General features: G+C 48.5%; 1 protein-coding gene across 1 annotated transcript; it reads right to left on the bottom strand.

Moving 5' to 3' along the window:
* Positions 1 to 1,754: 1,754 nt before the first annotated feature.
* VMA21 (vacuolar ATPase assembly factor VMA21) lies at positions 1,755 to 12,285 on the bottom strand. The gene is made up of 3 exons (XM_007955625.1): positions 12,233 to 12,285; positions 2,907 to 3,016; positions 1,755 to 1,897 (listed from the first exon to the last, which is right to left on the bottom strand). Exons 1-3 carry the CDS (start codon positions 12,283 to 12,285, stop codon positions 1,755 to 1,757), a joined length of 306 nt encoding a protein of 101 aa, XP_007953816.1.
* Positions 12,286 to 13,497: the final 1,212 nt, after the last annotated feature.

Here is a 13,497-nt window from a genome sequence, read left to right as displayed (position 1 = left end):
CGGAGCATATACACCGTTCAAGAGGAAACAAGTGAAACATCTTGAAAAATAAATCTATTTGTTAAATACCACGTTATTTCATATAGTTAAGAAAGCAGCAAACTGGTGAGTAAACATTCAATCTCTAGGGAAAAACTAACTGGTTGGGAAACAAGCCTAATTTGTAATAATGCCAAGTGTCAACCTGACACCAAGTCTAACTTTAAGATAGTTGGTAATTATTACCAAAAGGAAACAACTCTAAATACTCACAGAAAAAAAACACCCCATCATGATCTACATGGCAAATGTCTGAAACCAAACAAAATAATCTAGCACTGGACATTAACATGTGACAGTGAAGCTCCCCAAAGTACAAGACAAATTGTGGCATTGTATTAAAAAAAAAAATTGAGGACAACACTTTTAAGTATGACAGGGCATCTAAAGAGGGGACTGTCTAGAAATCAAGCAAACACTCAAACATCATTATACTGAAATTGTAGACTTTGTCAAACACGTTACATTGAGAGTAACTACTTAAAGACATTTAAACTGTAGACACCACTTAACTATAAAAGTCCTACAATCATCATCATACTCATCTCTAATTTTTCTCAACAATTACATAAACACAAATGCCTACTTGACTCTTCTGCCTAAGCGTTTCTCAATTTCTTTAGTCCAGTTCTGCAACAGAATAAATGGTAAGGGTGAACAAATGCATGGGTAATGGCCAACACTTAAGCAAGGGCCATTGTGTTGGGATGAGCAAAGGCATAAAGTTTGAACAATGAGATGTCCAGTTAAAAGAGTAAAGGTAGCATGTATTTTACTAGCGCTGAACTAGCATGAAGGAATGGCTCTCAAAATTGCACATAGGGTACAAAGCAAAACAGCAGTCATTTTCAAGTGGCCAAATTAAGGGAAATTCAAATTGTCTTAACATTACATGCGCTTTCCCATTTTCCACAGTAAACACAGATTATGACAGAAAACACATTTAGGCGGCTTGTTGGGAGATTACACACAGGTGGCGCCAAATGGCTGAAAAACCTAGACTCAGGAAAATATCTCAAGGATGGGCTACGACCTGCTTCGTTCTCTGCAGCCTTCAGTAAAGCAAAGTCCTTTTACCATGAATGGGCTGATATATCCTAGTTTTCCTAGAAAATAATGTAAAAAAAAAAATAGAACCCCACCGACTGGGAATTATACTTTATGCAGAATTCCTCAGTGGCACTGGGATTAACTCCAGTGTCTACAATTGAAACAACTTTTCAGAGGAAATTTAAAATAAAAACTCCACAGCACACAGGAAAGGCGTAACCAGAGAGGGGAAATGGGAAGAGAGCTATAAAAGAAAAAGAAACTTCAATGCCCTGGTGTTGTCAAGAGTTAGGACACATGTTCCAGCATCAAAGCCTCCATTTACTCATTGGTGTCAACCATCACATATGCAGAAGAGTACCACGCAAACCCAACCACAAGACAAGACAGTGACAGACATGTTTGCTTGTAAGGTAGTGCAATTCTCCCCAGAGCTGCGTGGAACTAAACTTTTCCAGAGCCTCTTCTGCAAATGAGAGGCTTGTGGCATTAAAACTGTGTGCACAAACCACATATGAGAAGGACCGACATTGACACTAGTCAAACGTGACTCCTTAAGATTTATTTCAACGTGTTCTTTCAATTTATCATAATCATCACTGCCCTCAGAAGCATTTGCATTTTTAGAAAAACAGAGTGAATGCCATCAAACGGTGGTGTTCTCGTTAATCCTGTTTGCCTTCCCGCCACTGTCGCGAGCCTTCATTCCACGCCACGTACAGAAAGAGGGCCAGCACCACGTGCACGGCAACCACTGCCACGATGGCTGCGTAGAAGTAGCTGTCCCGACTGGACATGCCCAAGGCGCCTACAAGACAAAAAGGTTTCCAATTGATTCCCCAAGTTTACAAAATACAAACACCAAAGCACGCTGCCTTTCATTAGCCACGGATTTGCCTCCTCAGGACCTGGGTGGTACCAGCGGTTTGCGAGCTGCTGCTACCCTCGAGGGAGGTGGTCTGAAGGTGCCCAGCAACTGTGCGGAACAAAGCCCTGCCGACAGGCTTCTGCAGAGTCGACGGCCAGTAACACCCTGCGGCCGGGTCTACTCTGTAACACGCGGGGCTGCCGGGGGCCGGGCCGAGCCACAGCAGCTCCCGACACTGACCTCGCCAGGCGGTTCTGAAACCACACAGGGAGGGCGCGAATCCAGGACCTGCGATGCCACCCGCCAAGAAGACAGTTCTGAAAGAAAACCAACTCCATCTAGAGACTCCAACATCAAAAGGAGAACTTCATTTTCTCTTCCTTCCCACGGCTGCCACCAAAGGGGACGGCCATACTGTCAGCTGCTGCTGAGCCAATTTCCCCCCTGCCCTGGGAGCCATGCACAAGGGAGCTAACCGGGCTCAGCCCTGCACCGGCCCCTGACCGGCTGTGGGCCGGGCAGATGTGGGCTGGCCAGACGTGGGCCGTTAACTGGTGCTCGGCCCTGCACCGGCCCCCGCCCGGCTGCGGGCCGGGTAGACGTGGGTCAATTTCGGGACGCACGTCAGCAGGCCTTCCTTCCTAGGCCATCTCAGTCTCTAAGCTCAGAAACTCGCTCAGCATCACAGCTGAGTGCGAGCCCTCGGTGACAGGCTTTCAAAGGGACAAGGATCTGCAAGCAATGTGACAGAAACTCATAAGCAAGTAAGATGTCAAGCTGAAAAAAAACTGCAAATAAGGGTACATATCCCAAAGTAAGACTCTGAGCAGGATTTTTGGAAAAGCAAAAGCGACTGCCCAGTTTGCAGCTATAAAGAGGTCATAAAAGCGTGAGATCTTGAATAAATACATGGAGGGGAAAATGTCTCATGATATGTGTCTCAGATTACCTTCAAATATGTACGATTTAGTCGTGAAATATAACCCGATAGGAACGGTGATCATCAAGGCTGTGAAGAACAGGAGCGTCTTCAGGGTAGATGCTAATGAACTTTCACTCCTGGAATAAATGAGACAAAGAAAATCAGCATCTGCTGGCCCCGTTCCTAAGCGGCCCGCAGGGAGCCACGGGCTCTGACTGGAGATCCAACCGCCACCTCACCTCCAAGAGACTGCCATTAAGATGCAGTGAGCAAGGGAGTATGACGGCGGTCCCAATCTCCAAAGCACTACACAATGCCGAAACCCTAATTACCGACTGGACCAGCCCGGAGGCGAGGGAGTGGATACACTGAAAACCACTAACAGACGTTCTTAAAGCATCCCGTCAACCAGGCTGGACACGGGGCCCGCGAGACATGAGAGTCTCCCACGGAAAAGCGGCTGCAAAGTCTGCCGCAGCCAAGGGACATAAGCGCCCCCACGAGTGGTGGCTGCAGGCCCGTTCCAGCCGCGCCCAGCCAAACGGTGCACTACAGGTCTGATGTAACAGCATCTGCTAGTCCGTGACTTCTGTCTGTCTGCACACTATCTTAAAATCCAACAAATATTCCAATGGAAAAATTGTGTCCCTAAATGCGGCAATAATACTCCTAAGAATGCAAAAAAGCTTCTAAAATTCCTTAAAAGAATGAAACAGATGTCTGACAAATTGCTACTTAAAGCATTAGCAATGTAAACATCAATCTAAAAGTGCAAAGCAAAAATTGGATAACGTAAAAATGTTCAACAGGAAAATGATGTTTTACGTTCGGTCCATCAACAGACGGAGATATTACAAATAACTGTGAGGATGATTCAAAGGCAGGACTGAGGAGCCGCCAGGCCACCTGGCCCTTCACAGAAAAACCGTGCTGACCCGATGCACTGTCCTAATTATGCTTAAAAATGTGCAAATGATAGCGGACTCTAGAGAAAACAGTAAAACAAAGGTATTTATCCCACTTCCAAAATGTTCCTCCATGTCTTCACTGCCTCCTCACTACCTCCGTCCATCGGCTGGCCGGCAGCTGCTCCCAGAAACTGCTACGAGCACCACGGCTGACAGCGAAACTGGAGAGAGCTGCCAGCCGCCGTGGACGCAGGCTGCTGCCTCTCACGAGAGAAGCAGCGAGCCCCAGAGCTTCATCCATTCAGTTGAAGGCCCCTTTGAAAGAAAACAAAGGAAGCAGCCTCAGACTACCTTAACACACTTCTACTTGTATCCCCATGGTTAACCCTTGAACTTCCTGTGTATTTATGGAAATAATGCACACATTTAACATCTTGGGAAATCAGACAGCCCCACGGGTTATCTTCGCGAGTGCACTATACCAATAGTTTTTAAAACAGTGCTGACTTCCATTTCGATTTTGTTTTTCTGTCTAATGGCTTTAAAGTTACCAGAGTAAATCTAATCTCATAGTGACTTTATTTAAGGTACATATTTCCCTAAACCAAGTGTAACCAATGGTGAACTGAACAGGCTTGTGATGAGATGGGACACCGTGTTGAAATCAAAGAGCAGCAGTGAACGAAGAGCTGGAAATGAGTAAGAAATGATCCTGGGCCTGAAACTACAAGAACAAGATATGGTTTATACTTTACTGCTTTCATAAATCTTAAACTGAAACACCATTTTTGATCATCAATGTCTTTGAAATCAACAAATAGTCATCATCAGAAGAAACTGTCTTTTCACCTTGAAGTGTGCCACTTCGGTGTATTCATTCATTACCACCATCACCTGAGTCCTGGAACCCTTCAAAGTCCCGGCCCTCTTCACTGCCATCACTGAAACATCTCAGAGCTGCCTGCAACTGCTCTTCTGTGACTTGTGAACTGAAGTCATTATCATCACTACTTGCGGTGTCTTCACCTTCGCCACGGGTCTTCTGCTGGCACACAATCCCAGCCTTTCTGAAGCTATTACAGACGGTCCCGGGGTTATTTTCCCCGAAGCAGACTTCTGTAAACGTCACCTGCTTCAGTCATCCTGATGGTGTGAACTCATGAGTCCCAGACTGCTTTCATTCATCCCACTCGCTCCTCACGAACATCACGACTGAGCGGCTGACCACTGTATCTAGTAGCTGCAGCTTATAGGTAAGGTCACAAGGTATGACTACTATATGGGCATCAGCTTGTCATTTTGAACTTTTTTTCTTTGTGAGCAGGCATGGCATCAAAAATTAGAAACGACTTCTTCAAAAAGAACCCCTCTCCCCCATCGGCCTGGCCTTAAAACATGTATCTACTCACACTTTCCTAACATCAACATCCATCCACCTCTTTTATGACAATGACAACACACTGGTGGGCAGTTTTTTATGGGGCATGGTAAATCTCTTGAAAATCACCCTCGGCTTTGCTTTTACCCTATTCACAGCGCAACCAAGGACTACAGTGAAGCAAACCGTTTCAGGCCCAGTGGTTGTAATGGCTACGGTTTTCATTCTTGAAGTAGCTAAAGTTCTCGTGGCTGGAGTGTCAAAAGGCATCAGACCTTATCCATCTTAATTACATCCTTTGCAGAGATACAAGTTCAGAGATTTCTTTGGTGATGAATTTGCAGAAATTGACTCTCTTTTGCTCCCAGTCACCTGAAGTCACTGGCTTCCAGTGGTTCTCATTCCAGTGAAAGGGCCATGCCCTTCCATGAATTTAGAAATCCAGGTGAACCCTGCTTTGAAATCTGGGGGTCTTCTTTCATTTGCCAGAAGCTTCACTTCGATCTCTGTTGGGACAGTGGAGACAGCTTGATTTCGTTCCCTTCGAGAAATAACCCACTCTTTCAAGTCATTCTCCAACTCCGGACATTTCCCTTTTGGCTCAAGACACATGTATTTTCATGGGACTCATTTTCTCCACCTCTCTTTTCTCCTATCTCATTCATGAATGGACAACTCTCCGACCTTGAACTCTCTCACTGCTGCTCTGTTGCCTGTTTCTTCTGCCCTTAAAATGACTTTCAGTTTGAAGTTGATGGTGTAAGACTTGCATTTAATTCTTGACATGATCCTAAAGGGTTCAAAGATTTAAATCTATAACCTGAAAAAATGTGCATCATATAATGGATAACAGGCTGGTTCTAGGAAATCCTCACAAAATTTAAATGTGAGGTATACAAGAACCAAGGGTCTTTTATATACTCACAAGTACATGACTAAGGTGACTGACCACCAGTGATCAAAGACATTGATGGTAATAAGTGGCCCAACTTTCAGCCAAACGACAGACAGTCCTATAAGGTGAACAGTAACACCAGGAAGGTATGCACTCATTAGAACAATCGATCATATGAGATCAAAAGGTAGCATTTGCTTAGGGATCAAGCTCAGAAGGCAGGAAGGGGTAGGAAAGAAACATGAAGGGAAATGGTAACCACAGGGAGGAAGTGGGAAGAGTTGTTACACTGTGGGAATTGCAATGAACGTCACGAAACAGGATGTGCATAAAGTGTTGAATGGAAAACCAATTCGCTCTGTAAGTGTTCACCCAATTCACACACACACACACACAACACACACACACAAAGTCCTAATCAGACTACGAAATAAGCAGACCTCACACAGCTTATAGTTTCACTTAAGATGATCTGATGAGGTTTCCAACTGTTGAAGCCAAGAGTGATTATTTATCACTTTTGCTTTGTTTACTCCTCCAATTAAAAGCCAGAGTCAGAGACAGCGGTGGTAATTATGTCAACGCAGACTGAACTGAGAATCCTACTGACAGCTACTTGATGCACTGACGCCAGTCCACATTTTGCTTTCTCTATGCTTCAAGTGACAGCACGTGATTTATGGACAGGCTTCAGTAGGATCAAAAGCAACAGGGACATAATTATCAACTTAATCGAACAGAAGCAAACTCAGCTTCAATTGTTAGATTTTGTGATTACTGGGGTACTACCAAACTCAATCCATGGCTTCCTGACCATGGCTTACACCTTTATTATACAAATATGATCACAATGCGCATTTTCGGACTAGTGAATGAGGGTGAATGAGGTCAAAATTCATTTCTGGAAACGTCATGAGACATGCACAGCATACGCATGGGTGTGCTATCTCAGAACTTTATCTTTTACATAATTTCGTCACGACCATGCTGTGTGTGTGCACGCATGTGTGCGTTACTTATCAGGGTATGCTTTTTGCAAAAAATACCGTCTAAAAAAAAGGGGGGGGGACCAGGTTTGCTGGTCTGATAGAGCTTTGTGGAACCCCTGAGACTATGGCCCCTAGATGCACTTCAGGTCTGGAATTGAACCCACACCTGTGGCTTCCAGCCAAACAGAAGACAAACATAGGAGGTGAACATTTCCCTGAGGTAGATACACTCGTTGGAGAGAACAATCATGGGAGAAAGAAGGGCTGTTAATGCACAGGGAGACAGCTCAGGGGGCAGGGGTGCATGGAGGGATGGATACAGGGAAGAGGCTAACTATCAGGAGGAAGTGGGAGGGGAGCTGCTGCATTGGGGTAAATTGTAGTCAATGTCAGGAGACAGAGTGTATGTGAACTGCTGTATGGAAAGTGAATTTGCTCTGTAAATTTTCACTTCACCCAAATCACAATTTTAAAAAAAAAATACAGTCTTCTCTTTCTGGTGATCCTCAGCTTGAGGTACCACTGAAGTTTTTACCTGTACCTTTAGGAAGGAGGCAGCCCAGCCTCCAAGGAACAGAAGAAAAATAGCCTCTTCCATGTACCTTTCCTCAGGTAGCTAGACAGACTAAACTCTCCTCTGCTCTGGGATCCAAGCACATCTAGTTCACACCAGTTATTACAACGCTAACAGAGCAGTGTGCTTCCGAGACAGTCCCGTGCAGCTGTCTGCACCCACAGCAAACCCGGGCCCCTCACTCACTCACTGCCGCGGGTCAACGCTGACTGCAGCGACCCCCACTGGGTTTCCAAGGCTGTCAATCTTTATGAAAGCACACTGCCTCATCTTTATTCCGTGGAGCAGCTGGTGGGTTCAAACACTGACCTTCTGACTAGCAACCGCCACATCACTAAAGAGTTATTAAAACTGGGTATACAATGGGCTGAGGGGTTTCTGGCAGCCCAGAAAAGGGAATACCTCAGTGTTTTATCAATGGTCTTCCAACTTTTTTGACCCAGTTAAAACTTTTGATCCATTGCTAAACAAAATCATTTTTGAGCACATACCCCAAGGCAGGTATGCGCTGCTTACTGTCCATGGTACAGTCAGTGAAATAGGACGTTTTGTGATTTGGATGCCGTGTGAACATCCAGGGCTTGGAACCAGTTCAAAATGGTTCAATTCAGTTACTGCCATTGTAAAGAAGGGCCACATATGCACCGCATAGCAGCTAAATCCGCAAAGTGCCAGGAGCCTGATGCAGGAGGCTGGTTCCTGGCAGGCATCTATCTGGAGAGCAACACAAATTCAAAGTCACGCAGTCTGCCGCCATCTTGCGTGGGGCACAGCTGTCTGTTTCCTACTTGGGTCAAAATTCCATGGGCAACAGATCTGGTTGCTACGCAACGCATGCGCAGGCCTTGTTTACAACAGCAATTACCAAGTTGTTGTGAACCAGTTCAAAGCCCTGCATGCCCAGTGTTCTATGAGGAGAGCTGCATGCAGGATCGGCCTGGGACTCGCCACCACACCCAGGGACTGCATGGAAATTCTGGCTCCACCGCTGCCAATCCTGCGTGGTGGTCGCTGCCTGGTCTCTGAGAGCCACGGCGCGCCAAAAGCTCCCTCCCCCCCCTTTCTCCCTGCTTGCCTCCCCCTCCCCGCCCCTTAAGCTCTTCCATTGCCCCTGCTCCTCCTCCCACCACTGCGGCCCAGGCTGCCAGCAGCCCCTAGCACCCACGGGGAGAGCCGCGCTTTGGGCTAGGCATGGCACACAGCTCTCAAGCAGGGAGCAGCTTCGGAGAGGCGCAGGTGCCCCTGCCGCCTGCTGCCCCAGGGCCCAGACGGACACAGGACCAGAGACACAGGATTGACAGTATGCAGTGAAGTATGGCCACTGGGTCTTGTTCGCCAACTGGAATTTCTAAGCTCTATTATAAACTTACGGGAGCACGGACATATGCGCAATCAGGCGTCGACTGTACTGATGCTGTGTGGTGCACACCTGTAGAACCAAACCAGCTGCCACCGAGTCGATTCTGACTCAAGGCAACCCTACATGTGTCTGAGCAGGACAGTGCCCCGTGGACTCTCAATGGCTGCTTTTCCAGAAGTAACTGCCAGGCCCTGCCTTCCAAGGCACCCTCTGTCTGCACTACCCTAACCTACTACTGACACAGTCCTCAACCGTGGGAAGCATACACAGAAAGAGGCACTCAAAAGGATGAAATTCAAATTAAATTCAAATGCAAGCTTTTTCTTTTGGAACTTCCCAATGGCTTTCTGGTGGTCAGTAAATCATACAACCCTTGTAAACACAAGCTCTCTCACTTTCACAAGACCCCAGCGGGCCCCCAGCACTAAAATGCTGCAGCAATTTACCGCGTCACTCTTCACGAAGATGCCGAGTGTGCCTAGTAACAATTCGACACAACATACAAAAAGTCACTACGTGGCCACTGCTTTGACGAGCCACCCAGTTAAGCACACGACCTTTGTGCTTCTAAGGTGAATTAAAGGGTATGTTTCGGGTACCCAAATTTCAGATAAAGGGACAACGTTTAGAAAAACTAGAGAAAGGGAGAGTTAACTGGTTATCCTGTTCCTGAGACTACCCACTGCCATCAAGTCCATGCTGACTCATAGCAACCCCCACTGGGTTTCTGAGGCGGTAAATTTACAGAAGTAGATTACTCCATCTTCCTTCTGCAGAATTAGCTATGGGTTTGAACCACCAGCCTTCTGCTTAGCAGTCAAATGCCTTAGGCACTGTATACCACAGCTCCTTGTTCTTTACATTCTCTCTTACCAGCCTGGCCTTTGGGAAAAGATTTATTATCATATAAGATTTCACAGTAAACAGAACCACAATCCCACTACCAACAGCCAAGTCTGCTTTGCCGCGTGTTAATTTCTAGCCCCTACACAGTCAGCCTCTTTTCTTCCAATTCCCTCTCACTTCTGTGTTTACCTTAAGTTTCAAAACCTTGGGCTGTTTCTCTAGCTCGTGGCTGCTGTATGTGCTATCGAGTGGATTCTGACCCTATAGGACAGAGCAGAACTGCCCCATAGGGTTTCCTAGGCTGTAATCGTTGTGGAAGGAGCCCTGGTATTGCAGTGGGTAAGCGCCTGGCTGCTATCCAAAAGGCTGGCTGGTTTGAACCCACAACCACCTACTTCACTAAAGACCACAGCCTGGAAAACCCCACGGGGCACACGGTGACAACAAATGTTTACAGGAGCAGGTCTCCTGGTCTGTCCTCTCTCGGAGCCAGTGGTGAGTTTGAAACACTAACCTTTCAGTTACCTTAATCATTACGCCATCAGGGCTCCTGCCTTTTTCTGGATTAAACCCATTGCCATCGAATGGATTCCAACTCATAGTGACCCTAGAGGACAGAGTACAACAGCCTCTATAGTTTCCAAAGCTGAAAATTTTTACGGAAGCAAACTACCTTATCTTTCTCCTGCAGAGTGGATGGTGGGTTCAAACCACTGACCTTTTGGTTAGCAGCCGAATGTTTCAACCACTGTACCAGCTGAGCTCCTTTTCTCTCACTTGCCAAAAACCTCACTGCCATCGGGTTGGATCCAGCTCATAGAGACCTCTCCTTGGGTTTCCAACCTTCCTTCTGTGGAGCACTTGGTAGGTTTGAACCGCCAGCCTTCTGGTTAGCAGTCAAATGCCTTAGGTACTACGCCACCAGAGCTTCTTGTTCTGGTTTATAACCTCACAAATATGAGACTAGGTAGAAAGGCAAACATCAATGTACCGATGTCTGAAAACCAGGAAACATCCTCCAGCTTGTATAGGACACTTTCACCTCAGTTTCCAGTCCCAGCCCACTGCAGCTCTTGCCACTGCTGGCACAAGGCAGCCTGGGCAGGAATGGTGGTTTACTCCAAAACAAAGCACCTGATGCCCTGAACTGATTTCCTCCCTGCATCTCCGATCCCGTGTCACTGACACTTTACAGACGAGGACTGGGAAGGGCCAGAATTAACAATATCTCACACTAAGGACAACATTCAGGCTGAGGCTTACGTGCCCCCACGCTCAGTGTCACCTCAAGTTCACCCGCTTCCCGTGGCTTCCACAGCAAACACTGAGCAGAGAGCGTACCACACTCCCTTTTGTGGCAAGTAAGGCGTCCACTCGAAAGTATGTTCCCACTGCGGATTCCATTAGGAAACACCAGAGTCAGTCCAGTGGAGCGAGTGTGTTCTAACTTTGTTATTGTTGTTAGGTGCCATTGAGTCAGATCCAACTCATAGCAGACCCCTCTTTGGGTTTCCAAAGCGGTATCACTATGGAAGTAGATTGTCCAACCTTTCTTCCAAGGAGTGGCTGGTGGGTTTGAACCGCCAGCCTTCTGGTTAGCAGTCAAGTGCCTTAGGTACTACGCTATCAATAATAATAAGAAGTGGTTGGAAGTTTGTCATGCTCGGTAAAGTGGAGAGTCGACGAATAAGAGGAAAGCCCTCAACGAGATGGACTGACTATGTGGCTGCAGCGATGGGCTCAGGTACAGCAACGATTGTGGGGCTGGCCCGGGACTGGACAGGGTTTTGTTCTGTTGTACATACTGTCGCTAGGAGTGGGAGCCGACTCCACGGCACCTAACAACACCCTTGTAGTAGTAGGAAAAATGCCCAGACTGGCATTGTGAGGGGGTGGGAAGCTCACAGGCCTGCTCAAATGGCAGCTTTGCCACTTGCCAACCGTGTGGCCTGTGATCTTCGGCGACTTACTTTTCCTGAGTATCCACATCATCACCGGCAACGAAGCACCCAGACACGCAGGAGGCCGTGCTGTCAATGGTGGCGAGCTCCCTGCCCACCCCCTGGCCTACCGGCTCCCCATCCCATTCCTTCTCTCAGCCGCCGCCTACTGACTCCCCAGGGGCACCAGTCTCCCACCCGAGGCTGCCCCTCCTCCCTTCCACCTGTGCATTCCTCCAGCCAACAGTCACCACGCCCTCACAGGGCAAGCCCTGCAAGGGAGGGGGCGGTCAAGCAGCCCAGGTTCCTGCCCTCAGACAGCGACCAGGAGGAAGCGCACGGCGGAAGCGGGAGCTAGCAGCAAGCCTGCTGCCCCAGCCCCCCGAACGCGAGCGCAGGCCCGGCCGGCTCCCCTGAGAGCCCCCGGGCCGCAGCCGGCCTCCCCACGCCCCGCTCGGAGTACCTGAAGTCGGGCGGCTGCAGGGCGTTCAGCGCGGCTTTGTCCAAGCGCTCCATTGCGGCGCCGGCTGAGCGGCAGGGGTTGCTGGCCGCGCTCGCTGCGCTCGCGGGCGACAGAGCGGCCGGGCCGCCCGGAAGTGCCGGAGGGGCCAAGGCGCAGGCGCGGCGCGGCGCGGCGAAGTGACGTAAGCCCGGCGCGGGCGCTCACGTGACTTACCGGCTGGTGCGGCGCAGCGTGTGCCCTGCCAGGGGCGGCCTGCGCTCGAGGAGCAGTCCCGGCGAGTGGCCTAGCCATTCCACATTGAGTCGGGCCTTGCCGCGCAGCATGGTCCCCTGGGGCTGGCGGCGCGGCCGCCGCCCCCCGAGCGCGCGCAACCAGCTCTGGTCCCCGTCGTCCCGGCCCCTCTCTCCAAGCTGAGGCTGGAACGCGCCCAGGACCGCCAAGGCGTGAAGGACGACCAGACAGGCGACTGCGGTGCTAGGCAACTAAGCAGATCCGACGAGAGCGACAACACGAAAAAGAAATGCACGTTATATTCCCCCAGCCCTTTAGCAAACTCTCACGAATAATTACCCGCCGTGGACGGCAACGGGGAGGAGTTGGTGTAAGACTCACCCTCGTCCTTAAAACTAGAGACTGGTAGAGGTGAAGGAGTCCTTGCCGAGAGTGCCTGTTCCGGCCCGATGCCAGTGACCCCAACTTCCACTTAAAGTTACAAACATATTTTGCAGCTGCTCAGAAAGCTGCCAATGAGACAGCAGGGACTCAAATAGTACGGACAGATGGGCCTGCTGGGCCTTGGCAACCCGAGAGAGGGCTAAACGAAAAGGGTGCGTAAGCCCAGGGTCAGGCTTGACAGAATTAGGTTGCCACTAGCTGCTAATAAGAGCGCTGGCCTTACATGGTAAATGCCTAGATTAGGCAGCTGATCACACATCTATTTTCTGCGCTGCATGGACACAAAGACCTCCTCTGAAATCATGACAAAACCAGCAGCTTGGAGCATAGAAGAGGATATGGACTGGGTAGCAGGAAGTCTGGGCTTCATCTGTACAAGGAGGCAGGATTAGAACCACCTAATGTCACAGTTGATGGAGCTCTGGAGTCAGTAGACTGTGGCCAGCAGGCCACATACATATGACCTGCCAGCTGCTTCTGTATAGCCCATGAGCTAAGAATAATCATTCATACTTCATTTACACTTTTAAATGGTTGAAAAAATCGAAGAACTATTTCATGACATGAAAATCATATGGAATTCAAATGTG

The sequence above is a fragment of the Orycteropus afer genome, unplaced genomic scaffold (assembly GCF_000298275.1).
Source record: "Orycteropus afer afer isolate SDZICR_OR568_19922 unplaced genomic scaffold, OryAfe1.0 scaffold00519, whole genome shotgun sequence".
In the NCBI taxonomy this organism is placed as follows: Eukaryota; Metazoa; Chordata; class Mammalia; order Tubulidentata; family Orycteropodidae; genus Orycteropus; species Orycteropus afer.
This window is presented reverse-complemented; position numbering and strand designations above follow the sequence as displayed.

Bases quoted from the DNA above. Each gene is read 5' to 3' on its own strand.
- VMA21 (XM_007955625.1), bottom strand. From the start codon at position 12,285: ATGGAGCGCTTGGACAAAGCCGCGCTGAACGCCCTGCAGCCGCCCGAC. The intron at 3,017-12,232 runs GTACTCCGAGCG...CATTTATTCCAG, and splicing joins CTGCAGCCGCCCGACTTCAG to GAGTGAAAGTTCATTAGCAT. The intron at 1,898-2,906 runs GTAATCTGAGAC...TTTGTCTTGTAG, and splicing joins TAAATCGTACATATTTGAAG to GCGCCTTGGGCATGTCCAGT.